Here is a 17,728-nt window from a genome sequence, read left to right as displayed (position 1 = left end):
CCTTGCCAATCCCCCCCACCTCTTGAGACAAGAGAGAGAAAGAAAAGAAAAACAAGCGGCTCTGTTACGGAAAGGGCTGGCTGAGCTGCCGCCTATGCTGTGGCAGAGATCACCTGGCAGGGGCAGGATGGAGCATAGCTCAGCCTCTCCCATAGTTTGAAAAACCAGAGCAAAACGAAGAAGCTGGGGGAGCTGGGACAGCTGCCTGTCCTCCATGGGAGGGATGCTGGTGCAAGTGAAGCCGTGTGCTGGGATGTCTCCTGCCAGCACCCCTGGTGGGTGGCACCTCTGCCACAACGCAGTGCTAGGGACAGGCATTACCTGGCAGCAGTGAGGAGAGGGGAAGGCAGCTGGCCATCGAGCTGACTTTGTGCTTCAGCCCCCCTTGCCCTCCACGGGGACCTCCAAGCCCCATGCACTCAAGCCACCCAGTGATGCTCTGCCTCCCGTCTGAGCGGGGTGTAGGCAAGAGGAGGAGCGCTGCCCCGCAGGGTCTTCGTTTTCTTTTCTGCTCCAGTTATTAAGCGCTTGTTTTTGTCTCCCCCCCTACCCCTCTCTCTGCCCCTGTCTATTCTAGGCTGACGTCTGAGGTCACTGGAATGGGCGCACTCTAATTTCCACCCACCATCCTCCACTCCGCACCACCCGACCCTCTCCAGCCACCGGCACTCCACCCAGCCTGTACTGCCTGTACATTTACCGTCTTCCCTTTGCCTCCACAGATACTCTTTTCTTTACTAACGAATATATATATATATATATAAATACACACGCATATGCACACACTGGAACGTTGCATTATGAACTCCTAACTGTGCTCCTGAGGCTGCTCCCAAACTCTTTGGTTATGGTCCTTGTTTTCAGCGTATGGTGTTATTACTTCATCTGCTTTTTGGGGGGGCGGGGAGGGGGGGTTGGTTTTTTTCTGCTGGCAAGACTTCAGAAGATGATGGGGTCTCTAGTGTCAGTCTAGTGTAGCTACTTACACATTTGAGTTGACGTTGGCGGTACTTGCTGTAGCCTATGGACATGTGACACCACCCAGAGCTGTGTGTGCTTCGGGGTACTTACTTTTCTCACCCTTCTTCCTTTGATGTTCCCTCTTCGCTTTGCTTGTCCTGGCTCACCTTTGCGACCTCGCATCCCTGCCCTCAGGGTAAGGTGTGGTTTTCACCCTGTGTTATTTGGGAAGCAGGATGTGCGGGAGGCAAGCCAACGTGCAGGCACGGGTTCACCCACAGACTTCTCTCTTTGCAACATGGCAGGGTCCAGACAAGCCATTTTTCATACTAAACAGAGGGAATCACACACACAGGTACACACAAACAGTCCTCTTTTTTAACTAATGAGCAACTGGAAGTGGGAAGAATTCAGCTGTACAGGATTCACACCCCCAGGGGCCTTTGCAAGCACTCTTTTGACAATCCCCACGAGCAAAACCTTTGGACGATAGCTCAGGAAGCTCTGTGAGCCGGCTGTGTTTGTCGCTGTTTGTGTTCAATAAATGTCTGTGCAGCTCTGCTACCGATGGGCTCCGACTGTTCTTCTCCTGGGTTGCCCCACCATCTCCAGCCCCATCCTTCCCTCTGCCTCTTTCTGCACCTTTTTAGCTGCTTGGAGGGAAGGCGGGGGTTGTATACCAAACTTCATTATTATTATTATTATTATTATTATTATTATTATTATTATTTATTACTACTACTACTATTATTATTATTATTACTATCGTCATTATAACCATCATCATAATTTTATTTTATTGAGAGAAGGTCCCCATCAGTGATGCACTTCCTGAGTGATTGTAAGCTTTCTTTTTTTCAAAAGGGAGGGTATTTGGCTTGCATAATGCTGTGCTTTTCCTGAAGATTAATTTACAAGTTACAGTATAACAACAAACATCTCTCACTGCCCCCTTGTCTGGACGGATCTGCCATGTCTGTGCCCCACACCCTTCCCCAAGACCCTCTATGCCCAGTCCTGTCTTCTGCTTCCAGCCTTTACTCCTCTCTCCTCTCTCTCAAACAGGGAAACAAATATATTTTCCATCTGTTAATTTCCTACTGTACAAAAAGTATGGTTACATGGTTTTTCTGTATTGCAAATGAGGGGATCATGACGCACCATGTCCCCAGGCAGCAAAAGCAGCGACACAATATATTTTTGCACCATGCCACATGGGAAATATATTGTTTTTCCAGGTGAGCCCCAAGACTTCATGGCTTTCCCTCTCTTCCTCCCCTCATGCCGGCAGGCACCGCTGGCAGCTCCCTTCCCTTCTCCTGCCAGGACACTGGACCGATGCTGCTGTCACCAGTGCTGACAGCTCAGCACTCACACAGGGCTGCGGTGGGGACCCCAGCTGATGCCACCGCATCAGTGGAGCCAGGGATGGGCAGGGGGTTATGGGCCCCAGCACCAGCACAGGGACTGATGCAGCTGCTCGGTGGCTGGCAGGGATGATAGCATGGTTCAGAGAGGGTGAAGGGAGGGAGTGTGCTTGAGCAAGACAGTATGTGCCTGCTATCTGTGTGCATCAGGCAGCATCGTCACCTCCCCTTAGAGGTCTATTCTAGCCTAGGAGCCCACTACTGGCAAAGCTCCAGAAAGGTGGAAGGAGCTGCCAGCCTAGATGTTGTAAAACCCATGCGTGCTCAGCTCTCTGGAGCATTCCAAGCCTCTGCATTTAAAGGCACTTCCAGCTTCTTCATAAGATGCTTTGCTGCCCGTTCTTAACACTTTGCTCAGCTCTCCCTGGCAGCTTGGATTCAGGTGTGCCTCTCAAGATCAAACATGCTCAAGAGCATCCCCATATTCCCCATCCAGGGGAGCACAGATGCTTTGGGGAGTGCCACGAGGGCTCAGGTGGAGCCAGTAACCTCCCCTGGTAGCAGCCCCGACTCGTATTTGTGCTGATTCTGGAGGAGGGAGGGAGCCCAGGCACCACATGCTGCCTCCCCCAAGCTGCTGGCTGGCCAGAGCAAGCACAGAGCCGCTCGCCAGGTTGGTAAGTCAGCCGTGAGCAACCGGCATGCCTCATCTTCTCCTGTTCCTCACTCTGGTCTAGCCCAAGTATTTTTCCTGTTAAAAGAACAAAATACCTTTGTGTGAGACCCAGCATGAAAAGAACCACCCACCGGCATGCTGGAGCCACCTCGTGGGCTGGGTGGTGAGCTGGGGTATGTGCTAGCCAGCAGAAGCTCTGCATCCCCCTGTCACCACCCTCCAAGCAAAGCGATGGCAGCGAGTGGCTTGGGGCGATACCCTCCTCGGAGAGGGATGGTGCATGGAGGGACCAGCCCATCCTGCCATGGCTTGGCTCTCCTGTCGGGCTGTAGCACAAGTCAGAGCATGAGCAGGTCTTGCAGGCGATAGAGGCACATGAAAAGCAAACCGAGGTGTGTGGCAGGAGCAGCCTGACTCTTCTTGTGCCACTTTCTTGGCATGCGGGAGCACTTCAAAACGCTGGCACACAGGGCACAGTCAGAAATCAGCAGTAGCATCACATTGACCAAGGCTGAGAAACATCTTAAGCCAATGTGTTTGTGGCGTTCGTGTATCTGTCAGGCACTTATGCTCTGAGTTCCTCAGGCATATTAAGACAGGGGACCTTAATAGCAAGCTAACTGCAATGAATTTGGAAATGGCTTTGCACAGGGACCTGCGGTTTCTGCAGATCGTGTCTGCCCTGAATTTCTTCGCTGCGTGTGCTGTGCTCCCCATGCTATTCCCCACCTCTGCTGAGACAGCGCTGCCCAAAATAGCAAATGCCAGATTGGGTCTGCCAGATGCAACTGAGCTCAGAGGCTACTAGAGAGGAGGAGCAGGCTGCAGCAATACCTCTACACCCACCCCCATGCCAGTGAACCCGCAGATAACATCCACCATCCCAGCCCACTGCAATGTCTGTCACCCGGTGAGACTGCGCCTCCTGGTAGAGCCACCACAGGAATCTGTGGTGAAGGAGAGGAGCTCAGATACGGGCATCATCGCTCTGGCATCAGGCGGGTGTCCGAGCTGTTGTGTCAAGTCGCATGCAGCAGCAGGGACTTGCTCATGGGAGCAGCCTGGGGAGCAGTATGCGGGGCTGCCACCTTATAGGAGTGCTGCGTCCTTGAAGCATCAGCTCTGCGTGGAGCAGCGGGAGAGTCTGGCAAATCTTCTAGCACCTAGATAAAAAGCATTGCTGCTCAGGATGTGGTTTTTAAGGACTGTCGCTGAAATGTGCTGTCCCAGGGGTCAGAGCGTAGGGCTGGGTTTTACCTTCTCCCCGTGACATCTCAGCTCGCGTTATCTGAACAATGTCTGCTTGCGTCATCGTTAAATCTCGAGGTCTTGCCATGGGACTTCAGGAGGCAAAAGAAGCTTGATGTACCAAACTGCTCACAATTCCCTTTTTTGCTCTGATACAGGATGCATTTTTGGTTTAGCTTTGTGGAGACTATTTGTAACAGAAAAAGCCACTTGAGCAACTCTAGCTGGGAAATGCCAGCCCTCCTGCAAATGAAGCTGGAGGTTTCTCAAACCAGGCATGCAAGAAATGATAAATCTATACTAAGCCCCTACAAAGCAAATGCTTATTCTTCTTCCATTGCTCAGGAATCCCCTCCTCAGTGGAGGGGGAGATACAGCCAAGCTGTGGAAGGGAGTGGGAAGGAGCTGAGCCTTTTGCTGTAGGGCTGGGGAGAGAGGAGCCTGTGGAAAGCACCAGGTGGGATCCTGCAGGAGAGGGCACAGTGAAGGATGCGGTCATACTGGCTTGGCTGAGGCATCTCTCCTTCTGACATTACCTTTGACACTGCGACTTTTCTTCAGGGTTGCATTTCCCAGGTTATTTTTCAAATTGAGAAAAAAAAAAAAGGGGGGGGGAAACAAAACTCCAGTGTTATGTGGGAATCTAGCAGCTTATCCATCATCAGCTGGGCTTGAGCGAGGCCTGGAGAAAGAGGTGTTTAAACAATTGCAGCATCTCCTGGGAACATGTTGGTGACAGTAACGATAAAAACAAAATCACAAGGAATTTATCAAACTCAGCTTTATTTGGTATGGCTCAAAAACAGATTTGCAGTTTTCTTTGGAAGGACCTTCAATGTTTTTTTACTTGTGAGATGTCTTGGGTTTGCATTTTATACGAACTTAAAATGCTCCAATGATGCATCCACAGCCATGCCACTGGGAAAAGTATATGTACATCTCTAATATTGGAGTGAATATTTAATACAAACTGAACGTCCCAGTTAATCAACAGAATAGCTTTAATGCATTGCTTTTCTCTCTCAAAGCAATGCATGTTATCCAGACAGAATGATTCAAGGTTTCTGGAAGTAACCGACTCAGTGTTACTCAGTCAAACACTTTGGCAATGTGTTATTATGTGGGAAACGGTTACTTTGGCAGGAAGATGTTGGTCCAGTGCCTCACCCTGCCCCTGAGTGTGGTGGCTTTCCATCAGAGAGGGGCTGGCTGAGGTCTCCACCCCCCCTCATATCCTTCCCAGGTCATGCTCCTAGATAATTGTTTGGAGTATTCTTATGTGCATTTTTTTCCCTAGACTATATTTGAAAATCTGGTACGTAATGGGTTTGAAAAAAATAGATTGTTTCCCCTGAGGGAAAGTGACTTTCTACCAGGGAGACTCTTTAAATTTAATACTCTCTTTTAGTTGTAAATCAGGGGCGTTTATGTATTCATGCTAGTCACTTTTAATTATGCTAATTTCAAGCTTATGGTCTGTTAGCAAGGGTAATTTCACCCCCGCAGTGCTGGCAGAGGTGGGGTGTCTGGGGGATCGCTCTGTGCTGTGGAAGGGATGGATCCTTAATCTCATTTTCTCCTTGGCCGCAGAGGTGGAAGGATGGTGCAGGCTCGGCGCAAACCCTTTCTGACACCTTTCTCACGCCCTTTGCAGAAGATGAGAGCCCAGTAGCCCACCTCCCTTAGCCCTGCCTGGCTGCAGCCCCCAGCCCCAGGGAGGTGCCCTGGTCCCCGGGCCTGGGGACCCCCCCAGGCTGGTCACTAGGTGTCCCTCTTGGCCAGCTTTCCGCACGCATCCTGCCCTAGCCCAGGCAGCCTTTGGATGTCGGATGCTCCCAGCCTCTGCTCCATCTGGTTGCAGAAGACATGCCATGCTGCTGGACATGAGAAGGGAGTGGGTATTTGTGTCCCTCTCACCGGTGACCAGAGGTGACACTCACCTAGCAGGCAGCTGGCACTGTGTGCCACTGCAGGAAAGGTCCTGGCAGTGATGCCCACTTCACAGAGACACCCTAGCCCATCTAGGCAACTGCGCATAGCTAGCAGCTCCGTCGGCCATGGGTGTCCCCATGCTCTCCGGTTATATTGGTTGTGCCAAAGGATGAGGTTGGTGGCACAAGCCCCCACCTTACGCTGGCCCAAGCCCATTTGGTCTCGCTGGCCTGGCATTTTGCAACAGAGGGACAGGGTTTTGCTGGAGAGGTCCTGAGGGTCCCCAGCCCTTGCTGTTCCCAGGGAGGTTGGCGTGTGCATGCGGGGAGCACCGTGCCTCACCCCGTGGCAGGAGCATCTGCAGCTGGTGAGAGCACCGAGCTCAGCGTGGAATGACTTGCAGAAAGGTCATGGTCTCAGTGCAATTCCCCTGCTCCCATGCAGGATATCACAGGGAGCTGGGGCTCTGCTGAGAGGGTTATTTTTGCTTTCCTTTCAAGAAAAGTGCAGCTGCGGATCTTAATCTGCTGTGCTATGCGTCGAGCCCTAGGCCTCCGTCCAAAGGGTAACGTGGCAGTGACTTTCAGGAAGTACTGGATGTACCAGATGTGCAACTCCTTCAACTCCAGATGTGCCGCCCCCCTCCCACTCTGCCTCAGCACAGTTGTCCTGCAAAGAGAAACGAGACACCAGATCGCTCAGAAAGCATCCCACAGATTAAATGTAGCCAAGTGCAAACCCAGGCTGATTCTGGATTCCCACACTCATGTGTAGGCAGTTTAACCGCAGGGATGTCTCTTCCCAGAAATGATGCTCGTGCCGGCTCCGCACATGGGGAGCAAAACCAGCTAGGAGATGAGCAGGATAAAAATGGACCTGCACGAGAAGGCTTCGTTTCTGAGCCTCATGCCGAACCGCAGCCTGTTGCTGATTTAAAACACACGTGCTGTTTCTAGAAGGAACTGCTTTGATCCCAAAAGGGAAAGCCGGGATGTGCATGAGGACTTGAGTATTTGAAGCACTCCTGGAGTGCTGGATTCTGGTCCCCTGCAGGCAGCATCTCAGCAGCACTATTTATTCTGGGAGTAAAGCCTTTGTCTAAGAGCATTTGAGTCTGGACCAAAAAGGGAATGAGTGATGCTTGACTCTGGAGCCTCTCTGAGTTTTGATGCTTCAGATGAGACTCCAAGGCGCGGGATGCTCCAGGGAAGCATGGGCATGATGACGGCAGGCCACCAGCCAGCAGGCAGCGTGGCCAAGCACGAAGAGCTCAGGCAGAGCGGGCTGGAGGGATGGAGCAGTGTTACCCCTGAATTCAGGTTGAGTGCGTGGCTTAGGGTCGATATCCAACAGGATTTCCCAGTGCAAAGGAGAGCAAGACAGCTTCGTGACGTGTTCACCCAAACCCCTCTCATTTAGTTGTATGAGGGGGTTCTTTGGTGAGGCTCTTCAGGGAAGAGCTCCCACCCAGACATTGCGATGATATAACCTGAGGCTACTATGGCAACCAGTGCTGTGGTTTTCCCAAGGGATGTTGCTGTGCGCTAGTCGGCACACAGCCATGCTCCCAAGTCTCTTACAGGAGCGCTGCAGAGGGATGGTGTGCTCCTTCCCACTGTCTATAAAAAGCCAGCTAAAGATGTAAACCTGACACTCCAGGGAAACCACCATCTCTGTCTTTAAAACAAATTTTCAGTTGCATACTAACATTTCTTTCCTTGCCTCAGGTAGATTTCCCCTCCCAGTATTTCAGGCTGAAATGCAATGATTTCAATATGCACAGGATGGTGCAACGCATCTTTAAATGCAGCAATGCTCAGAGGGTTTTTTTTGACTGAAAAAGATTCAAGCCTGTGATACTTGTCCCTGTTGTGCTGGGGCAGCCTGGGGCTGCCTGACCGTGGCTCCTTGTCAGCCAGATCATGGGCAGGGTGTGCTTTTTTTTCCCCTTAATGCAACACCAAGTATAAAATCTACTCACAGGCTTTCTGCTGTTCACAGGCATAAGTTGGGCAGGGATATGCTCCTCTGCCGGCTTCTGCCCATCACCCCCAGCCCCTCGATGCCCTTGCCCATCACCCCCCAACCTGGCTGCCTGGGCTGATGGGGGCCAGCAGCACCAGCCCTCCTCAGTCACTGTCCCCACAGCCACGTTTGCGGGGCAGAGTGAGTGAGGCAGGCAGGCAGGGGTGATGCTCAGCCTAGGGACATGTCAATGCGTGGGGTCAAGGCATTTTCCCTGTGCAAAGCTTGTGGCCTCACTATGTTCAGATTGCTCCTCCAGAGCTCCCAAAAAGCCACTCAGCACCCAGTGAGAGCCCACAAGGCAAACCTGCAGCACACTGGGCAGCCACCTCGGCTCACCCAGCAGCGCAGGGTGCTCATGTAGGATGTTTTTGGGCACAAGCTCCCATGGCAAAGGGAAGTTTGCATTGGTTTATGTTGGTAGCAGAGCTCAGCCTGGGTATGGCTCGCCCAGGCTTGGCCTTTGGGTTGCAGGTGATTTCAGCATCATGCTGGAGAATTGCTCAGGGCATTGTGCGAGGCCACGCATCCGTGTAACCCAAGGGGCTGGGAGCAGGAGGCACAGTGTTTCTGAGCCCTGACCATCTCCTTTGATTGACCCCTTAGCTCTCCAGACCCTGATCCTCACGGGAGGAACACCTTCACCGCTTGACCGGAGCGCCGCAGCGGATGTGGTGCCAGTGGCTGATGCTTGAGCCCCCGCCGAAGATGCTGCCGGCTTCCCGTGAACTTCTCCCTTTCCTCCGTGGCATCCTTTGGGCCAGCTGCCCGAAGCCTCCTGCCCATGGCAGTCCCTGTTCCCTCAGCTGTGGTACGGGGCAGCAGCGGGACCGGGGGGCTTGAGCAGCAGCTCGCAGGAGGACAGCGGCTTGCAGCTAGCGTGCAGCAGTGCCTGCTTCTGCAAGCAAGCATTTCCTCATTGCCCCCTTCTGCGCTTCTTCATCACCCCTCGCTCCCCTGCCGCTTTGCAATGTATTTTGTGGCTTAACTGTGTAATTGCAATAAAGCTTTTGTTGCTTGAGGTACCCTCTATGGTTAGCTGGAGGGGGTTGGTGTGACACTGAAAAGGGGGTCCCCAGAGGGTGCACACGCTGCTCAGCTGGCACAGCCGTGGCATGGGTGGTGGGTTATCCACAGAGAGGGTAGTAGGATGCTGCAGGGGGGTGGGGGGTGGAGGTTGGAGACAGGGCAGCAGCACAGGAGCCTCTGTCCCCCCAGAAGGGTTAATGGGTAAACTCAGCCTTTGCAGCCTGTGAAGCAAACCACGACTAGCTGGAAAAAGGGCCTCAAAGCCCTGGCTCCGCTCAGCATCAGGAAATAATCCCATGCGGGAGCCAGGAGGGGAGGGGGAGTGGGATGAGGGGAGCACTGTGAAGAAAATCCAGAGCTTTCCCTGAAGGCGGCAACGGCCAGGATTCATTATCCGTCAGGAGACGTGTTTATAGCAAGTGTGAGTCACTGTTGGGCCCTGGATGGGAGCAGCCTACAGCGGGGGCTGCCAGCGGTTCAGATGGGGTATGGGCTGCCCATCCAGCCCCACACAATGGCAACTCTCAAGGTCTCCCCCCGCCCAAGCAACCATGTGCCAGCCCCAGACCTTGGAGCAGACCCAGTGCTATTTTGGACCACTTTGGGGCATGTGTTTCCTCTGGGATGCTTCACTTTTTTTCACTTTCACTCAAGAAGTGATGCCAGAGTACTGCCCCTCCCTGCCACACAGCCAGCCCTGGCAGTACCCCTCCACCCATGCCCACCCGTGCCCATGCCAGCCTCAAGCCCAGGGTATCACCCCGTGATGATCAGCAGCAGAGCGGCTGGCTTCACCCCCGACACTGCACATTGCCCTGATGCAGCGGGGCTCTCCATCCCTAGCCGGTCCAGCCCCAGGGCTGAAACACAACTAGGCAGCCAGGAGAAACCAGCACTGCCTGCCCGGACTTCTGTCCCCTGGGGAAATAAAGGCAAAAATGCCCATTTTGACCTTTTTCTCCATTTGGAGTTGTATTTTCCACAATGCACGTCACCCCTGCTCCCACCTGGCCCTGCAAAGGGGCTGTGGGTAGGTGACAGTCCCTCTGGGTTTCGGCAGCTGGCCAAGCCCCCGTTTTGCTGCGGGAGCCTGTTGGTCACCCCTGCTAAACCTGCTCCACTGGGAGCCAAGTCTGTATGGGCTCTGGTGCTTGGCCCAAGTGCCTCTGAGTGGGAAGTCATCTTCCCCTTGCCTATGCCATCCCTGGCACCCCCTTCACTGGGCGCCCAGCCCCACGGCCGATCGCACTGGCCCTGTACGGAAGTGTCAGCCTGTGGCACCGTCTGGGGAGGTCTCAGTCAGCTCGTAGGTAGCATTATGGGCCCACAGGCAAAGAATGTGCTCATTCCCACCCCATCCCAGCATCTGTACCCCAGAGCATCCCCAGAAGGAAAACCCTTGCCAGCTTGCAGAAATTCAGGGAGCTTCTGTAGTTAAAAGTCAGCTGGCGCCATCCTTAAAAGCATGCTGTTATCTTGCCTGACACAGGAATTTGCCTAGAAAAAATCACTTTGCTCCTGCTTTCCTTCACAAATCTATTTTAGATGAGGTGACACAGCAAAGGCAACACTTGCCAGGGACTGAAGATGCACACTGCTACCCATGCTGGCTCCCATGGTGTGTTGATGCCCGGGGTGCCAGCTGCCAGCCCAGTTTGGTGCCTGGCTCAGGCAAGCCACAGTCACCCACAACACGCAGCTCCAGGCCTGGCACAAATTTTAACTAAACCCCAGGTTTTCTGGGTTTCTCCTCCCCCAGCAGCTGATCACATGCTTTGACTTAGAGAAAAACTCATGTCCCATTGCTCAGAGCAGCAGTGCTGTGGAGACCCTCCCAAAACAGGGTGTCACCTACTGAGACCAATGCTGCAGGGAACATGGGCCAGCCTGGCTCAGGGCTGCTTTCCCACATCCCCACAAGCCACAGGCCATCTATGAGCAGCTTGCATGGCCACACACCCTTGTGCAGTGCTGGGAGATACTGCCAGAGCAGCCCCAGGGAAGAAGCCAGTGGAGCTGTGAGTGCAAACACCTGGGACTCAGCCCCAAATACTCCTGCCCACCCACAGGGCTTGAATCCCTGTCCAGGCTGGAGAGGTGAGATGTGGAAGGATGTTAACCACTCACATCCTTCACCTGTGTGTGCTGGCTTTTCCTCTGCAGGATGCATCAGCTGAAACACAAAGCATCTGTGCTCCTGTGAAGGCATTAAGTGATTCAGATGCCCCACATTGCTTCCTATTGCCTCCAGTCCTCTGCTGCACAGCAGCTGGCTGCAGCACTCTGTGGCTTTCTCCTGAGAGGGGTAAGTGTTTGGAGGTTTGAAACAGCCTGTTTACCTTTGGCTGCTCCTCTAAAAAAAAAAGCAGTGGAAGAGATTCTTATCTCGATGACCTGCTGGGATTTCCCTTGCTTTGGCTTGTGCTGGAGACCTCTGGTCTGCTGCCTTCTCTGTAACCCCTGTTTCTACTCCAGGATGGAGCAGCTCAGACTTTCCTTGTGTGCTCTGTACTCTGGTCTCCTGGCCAGCCTGGTATCTTTAAAAGATGGCTGCTCCTGCCCCTTTGCAAGGGGGTCATGCTAGAGCTCTCCTTGCAGGGTGCATGTTTGCAGGACCAAGGACCAAAAGCGCTGCCCCTCCTCAGCGGTGCCCCTGAAGGACAGCTGCCCTCCTAGCTTCCCTTCCAGCTCAGCATTGTCTGTGCTCTCTCAGCCACAAATAAGCATGGAGCAGGAGAAATAGTTTTGAGGACGACAAAATGGCTGGATGGTTTACATTTGCTCTTAATTGTCTGCAAAAGATCCGAGGAGGATGTTTGGCTCTGCTTGGAGTGGGCTGGGAAGGCGTCCTTGCCAGGAAGGGTAGCTGAGTTGTTTTATGCTTCTAGGAAAAGGCTGCAGGCTGGGTCTGGCTCTGGTGTAAAAAGAGCTCAGCTGTAAGCCTTGCTGCATCCTAGGGCTGCTCTCAAAGGCCATAACCACCCCAGAAGCTGTGATGGCTGCTGGAGTGGTATGAAAAAAAAAAAAAAAGGCATAAAAGGTGCATGCTGAAAAAAAAAAATAGACAGCAGAAACAGTCTGGGAATGAGCTAACAGGGACCTCAGGGAGTTTGCAAGACCTGCAAGTTCCTGGGCTGGGGTGGCTCGTCCACCTGGAAAAGCATGGAAAGGGGTCAGGCTGCAAAGCCAGCTGAGGTACGTTATCTGGAGGGTACCCAAGAAGCAAGATAGACTTCTGTGCTTCCTAGGGCTTTCAGGCTTGCTGACTACACTGAGGGAGAATGAAAGCATGTTCAGGGGAGTGGAGGGTGTGGGAGAGCAGAGGGAAGGGAAATGAAAGCAATTAGGGGTGGTCTTTTGGCTCTGCAGAAGAGATGAGCTGTGCTGTAGCACCACTGCAACTTGAAAGACAAGACAAGCTGGTAGGGAACGGGCGAGAGGTGAAAGGAAAAACACAGCACCGTGTGGGCATCGTGGGTTTTGCTGTGTGGCTTCAGGAGCAGATGGGCACTGCTGCCAGCCTTGTGCCGCCCCTGCCACCCGAGGCTTGCTGGGACCAGTCCTCAGCACTGTTGTGCACCAACAGATGTGGAGAGGGGGGCCTTAGAAGTGGTGCTGTAACCCATGGCAGGGAAAAAACAGGTTTTCTACCCTGCTAGCTCATCTTTTTGCAGTTTGTGATGCAAGCTGGCCCAGCTGCTGCAAACCGCAGGGTAGGGGGAGCCCTGTGCCACCCCCCAGTGTGGGACTGGGTGGTAGCTAGCGCTTCCAGTCCCCCCAGCTGGAGCCAGGGCTGTGCCTGGCGGCTGCTCGGCTGTTCCTCGAGCGCCTGGTGCCTCCCTTCCCCAGGAAGATGTGCCCAGCCTGGAGAGCACGCTTCACTCCTTGGGAATTGCCCAAGTGACGCGTTTTATTGCAGAGAAGTGGAAAATATTCTCCGCCCAACTGCTGGAGGGGTTAGCGTGTGTTTTTCCACCCGGTTTTCATGCCGTGCCTGCTGGATGTGCTCCATGAGAGGCTGCATGGGGGAGGTGGTTGCTCTCTCCCCTGTTCTGACAGCGGTGTCCCCAGGGTTGGGGTGGCATGTCCTGGGCTGTGCTGACACCACGTCGGCTGGCTGGGGCAAGAATGGTTGCCTGCCAGGAGCTAAGGAGTAACAGCCCTCAGACATCCACCTTCAGTTTTTCTTCTCTAGCTTTTCAGAAAACCAGACACCCACACCTCGGTGTTGGTTTCTCCAAGAACAGGAGGACGGTGCAGGTGTTGCCCGTCTTTCCATTTTGGGCCAGTTTTATCCCCAAATTGTGATGCTCCCAAGCCCCCAAAGCCTACACTTCAGGCCATTTCTGTTTTCTGAGTGTAAAGTGTACCTTTTCCCTGGAGAAAATTTAAAAATGAGACTTGAAAGTGAGCTTTTCTTTGCTCTCCTTCAAGACTCCGCTGCGGGGCAGGGGAAGAGAGGGTGAGTTTCACCAGGGGAGTGTGGGGAGGCCCTTCCTGGTATCCCGAAAGCGTGACGTCCTGGCATCCCACGGGAGCCCTGCGAGGAGAGGATCCCGGCGAACCCTGGGAAGGGGGGCAGAAGAAGGAGCCTGAAATCGTTATCTCCTCTCCTCAAGCTCCCACGCTGCATCCGCAACCTCCCCTCTCACTCGACCCTCTCATCTTTCCTAAGAAGCTGAGCCAGCTTTCCCACAGACGCAGACAGCTATTAGAGAAATATTATTACCAGATGGTTTGTTTTTTCCATAGGACCAGAGGCCGGCGTGAGGTAACAGGGAAAATATTAACCCACCCCACGCCAGGCTGGGTGCGGGGCTGTGGCTTTGCTGGTGGTGCTGTGCCACGTCCCAGCTGTGCCGGCGTGCAAGGGGTCTGCAGAGGAGGGTGGCGGGGGGGCACTTGCACCCCGCGCCGCTGGACCGGCGGGGTGGCAGGGAGAGCTTGGGAAGGCTTTGATGAGGAAGGGAAAAACGTGTCCCCAAATGGTGCTGGAAGGGAGGGAAGGGTCCCCCCAGGCCAGCTCGATCTGGTAGGAGCAAAGCCCAGCTGGCAAACTGCACAGTGGGGAAGTTCATGCCGGGTCAGATGAGCCAGAGATTCAAGCAGGGAAGAAGCGCCACGTCCTGGCTGTCCTGCCTCTTGCAGGGTGGATGTGGGCACCAGGCAGAGGAAAAGTGCCAAGCCACTTTGACTAGGGATGTCAAGGGATTTGGAAGGCACTGCATGCCGTGGGTTGGCTCTTCCACTGGGTCTTTTTGCAGGTGGGTGGGTGAGTGTGAGACCCTCCTCTCATGGTGCTGAGCCTGCTCGGTGCCCGTGACAGGGTGCTGGCAAGGCACCACCTGCCTATGCTGGGAGAGCAGCTGCTGCTGTGCTGGGAGAGGTGATGCTTTCCTGCGTGGAGGGGTTGCTTTGTTGCCTCCTCCTGCAGAGATCTGTTGTGGGAAGATAAATTACCATGTGCAGAAACACCACAAGCCGCACGTTTTCCAGTGGGGTTTGTGGTTGGCACAGTGCTCAGCTCGGACCACGGCTGCTCCCGTTGTGGAGCTCTGAGCATGGAGATGGAGCGGCCAGTGGGGATGCAGCTGAGCCATGGGCAGGCTGGGTCATGCACCCTGGGGGGCTGGGGTCCTACAGCCAGCCTGGGGAGGTGCAGCCCGTGGTAACAAGAGCCCATGGAAACCTCTCCTAACAAATGCCTTTGCTGCCCCAAAAGCTTAGCAAGTCTTGGGTGCTTATGACCCCAGGAGTGGGGAGAAGGTGACACAGCCAGCTAGCAGGATGCTGGTGTGCTTCATGTGGTTGCAATCAGGGAAATTTCAGTGCTTGTTAATTATGGCATCTTGCAGAACTGTGTGAGAGGACAAAGTAGCCCCAGCTGTGGAAGATGGAGCTGGAAACCTGGCACTCAGTCCTTCCCTGCTTTTCAAAGCACCCTTTGGTTATGAGTATGCTGATGGGTTCAGTCCTGGCTTTTCCCAGGGGAATTCTTGTCAGCTCATTTCCTATGGAAGGAGCATGTTCCACTTTCCATTTTTAAGTGGACTTGATTAAAGAGAAGGAACGGTTGTATGAAAGAGTTAATAGTAGAAAAATGGAGTAAAGTCATTCTCTTATCAAAGTCTGGGAGAAGAAAATACAAAAAACCTGTCCCAAGTGCACTTTTTTTTTCTTCTGCACCCCAGTTTGGTCTGGAATTGGACTAAAAGTTTATTGCTGGCTGTGCAATGCAGTGCTGTGGGCTGGGACTCGGGATGGGGAGCGCTCATCCCCCGGGGAGTACAGGCACCATGGAGGAGCTCCCCTTGCCCATCTGCATGGCACTCTGGAGGGATACTGGTAGGTGGAAGGGGTCCTCTGCTCCTGGGGGACCCAGTGTGGCAGAGCCATAGGGATCAGCTTCCCTGGCTTCATCTGAAGAAGAAAGGAAAGGGAACATCCTTCACAGGCATGTACTCTTAAGTTTTGGGAAATAACGGCATGCTGCTAGGGCCAATGATTGCAACACCCCTGGGGTCAGCCTGCAAACCGCTCCCAGCTATCAGCTGGATTTCTGGGGGGGAAAAAAAAAAAAAAAGCCCACTTTTTTCCCAAGGACATGGCCTTCCAATGCCCTGGGGACGGTGCTGGCTGCTGGCCCCAGTTTAGCACCACAGACCTGGAAAAGGCAATGTTTTAAAATGCTTTTGAAGCTGGACAGGGATTCAAGCCTGCAGTCTGGCTGGACCGCAGAGAGGACGAGCCTGGGACATCGTGCCTGATAGCAGCCCCTGGGGCTCGTGGCTGGGTGCTGGGCAGGGAGCGGGGTCCCCGGTGGGGTGGGGGGAGCCCTGCCTTGCCGACTCCCCATGCTGGGGTGCACGGGGTCAGACAGGACGCAGCTGTGCAGAGCCATATACGGTCAGCAGGCGCCTTGCACAAGCCATACCATCGTCATTAAGTCTTTGCTGGCACGGCCGACCGGCCTCCAGCTCATAAGGCTCTGCGGAGCGGCCGGGCTGCTCCCGGGATGGATGTGCTTTTCCCTTCCTGTAAGGAGCAGAGGGGATTGGCTTTTCTGCTGTTTGGGGTAATTCCCTGGGAGGAAAGGGGAAAGAGGAAGAGATAAAGCAAAGAGGAAACATCTCTGGTGTGCAAACTCACAGGACTTTTCTGCTGAGCTGATGCATGAAGACAGGTCCTTTCCCAGCGCTCCTCTCCCTGGGAGCCTCTAGCTGGTTTTCAAAATCCCAGGTGAGCTCCCTCATGGGAGCCCTGAGGAAGCATGCTGGAGAGCCAAGGCAGATCTGATCCCCCGTGAACTGTCACGCGACAGGATTTGTCCCTGGGCACACTTGCTCTCTTGGTGAGCATCTTTAGTCAGTTTGAGACGCCTTGGAAATTTGCTTCTCTGTGTCCTTGTCTCCTGGTGCCACGCGCACAGCTCTGTGAAGCCCACCCACCTCTGCACTTGGCCAGTTATTTATACCAGCCAGGTTCATGCTGGTACTAAAGCTTTTCAGCTAGGGGAGAAGCGCTTGCTTCAGAACAACACACGCCTGGCTCTTTTGGGGCTGGGGTGTCTCTTCCTGCTCCCAACACACACAGTTTTGTTTCACATTTTGGTGTCACTTCCCAGTGCTGCCCTTCCAAGGAGGAGCCCTGTTTGTCTGGCTGCCCCTCAGCCAAAACACATGGCACCCTGAGGCTCTCCAAAGTCCTAGAGAAGCTGTGGGGACAGAGTGCAGGGGTGCCCAGCAGCAGTCTTGCCCTTCATTGAGACCACCAGTTCCTCATCTTTCCTTGGTTTTAACATCAGCTTCCACAGATACACTTTGATTTGTGTTTGCATGAGAAACAGCACTTGTTGTGCTGTTGGGTTTATGAGGTTTCAGTACAGCACAGACTGCATTTCATTTTAATTTTTTGCACTGGCTTTGGATGTTGTTTATCCAAATACACATTTTCTGCCTCGATAGTGTGGACAGGCTCCTCCAGTAATACAATTTGCGTTCAGTGGGGGTAAGCTTTTTTTCAGTTGTTTCAACTTAAGACAACTTCCTACAGCCAAGCCTATGAAGTTTTCTCCTGATTATTCGCCTGAAGATGCTGTCAGAGTGGTTGTGTATGAAGGTGGGGTGACAGAGGTGGCAGCCAGACCTGCTGCCTTCCTGCAACCAACTTGTGTGTGAACCCTTTGTGCTGGCCGTGCTTGTGTTGTTGGTTCTTTGCCCTTCCGAGCTGTCCTGGACATCACATCAATTTGCTATTTCATGACAGCTTTTGGTCCCCTCCTGCACTTTTGGGAGCAGGTTCCAGCCGTGGCAGGATCAGCCCTCTAGGTATTTCACCTCTCAGCGATAGCAATTAAAACTCCCACTGTAATGAGGGATTTGGCAGTACGGCCTCTGGGTCTTAAGTTCAGGAGCATGGGACTTGTCTCCAGTGCTGGCCATGGAGAGTGGATGGTCCACAACACCCTGGGGGGGCCTTGCTGTGGGGGTCC

At 53.6% G+C, this 17,728-nt stretch overlaps 1 protein-coding gene across 31 annotated transcripts in view; it reads left to right on the top strand.

Moving 5' to 3' along the window:
* PCBP3 (poly(rC) binding protein 3) overlaps positions 1-17,114 on the top strand; it is a 73,781-nt gene extending 56,667 nt beyond the window's left edge. For 19 of the 31 annotated variants that reach the window (XM_055811724.1, XM_055811723.1, XM_055811727.1 and 16 more), the window contains one exon: positions 8,815-9,229. In XM_055811724.1, the coding sequence (XP_055667699.1) occupies positions 8,815-8,860 (46 nt within the window). In that variant the 3' untranslated portion in view covers positions 8,861-9,229. Of the gene's footprint in view, positions 1-577; positions 4,864-8,814 lie in introns of those variants that run through there. The other 12 variants (XM_027792290.2, XM_027792287.2, XM_027792281.2 and 9 more) reach the window with 2 other exon arrangements.
* Positions 17,115-17,728: the final 614 nt, after the last annotated feature.

Source organism: Falco peregrinus, chromosome 8, assembly GCF_023634155.1.
Source record: "Falco peregrinus isolate bFalPer1 chromosome 8, bFalPer1.pri, whole genome shotgun sequence".
Classification (NCBI taxonomy): Eukaryota; Metazoa; Chordata; class Aves; order Falconiformes; family Falconidae; genus Falco; species Falco peregrinus.
This window is presented reverse-complemented; position numbering and strand designations above follow the sequence as displayed.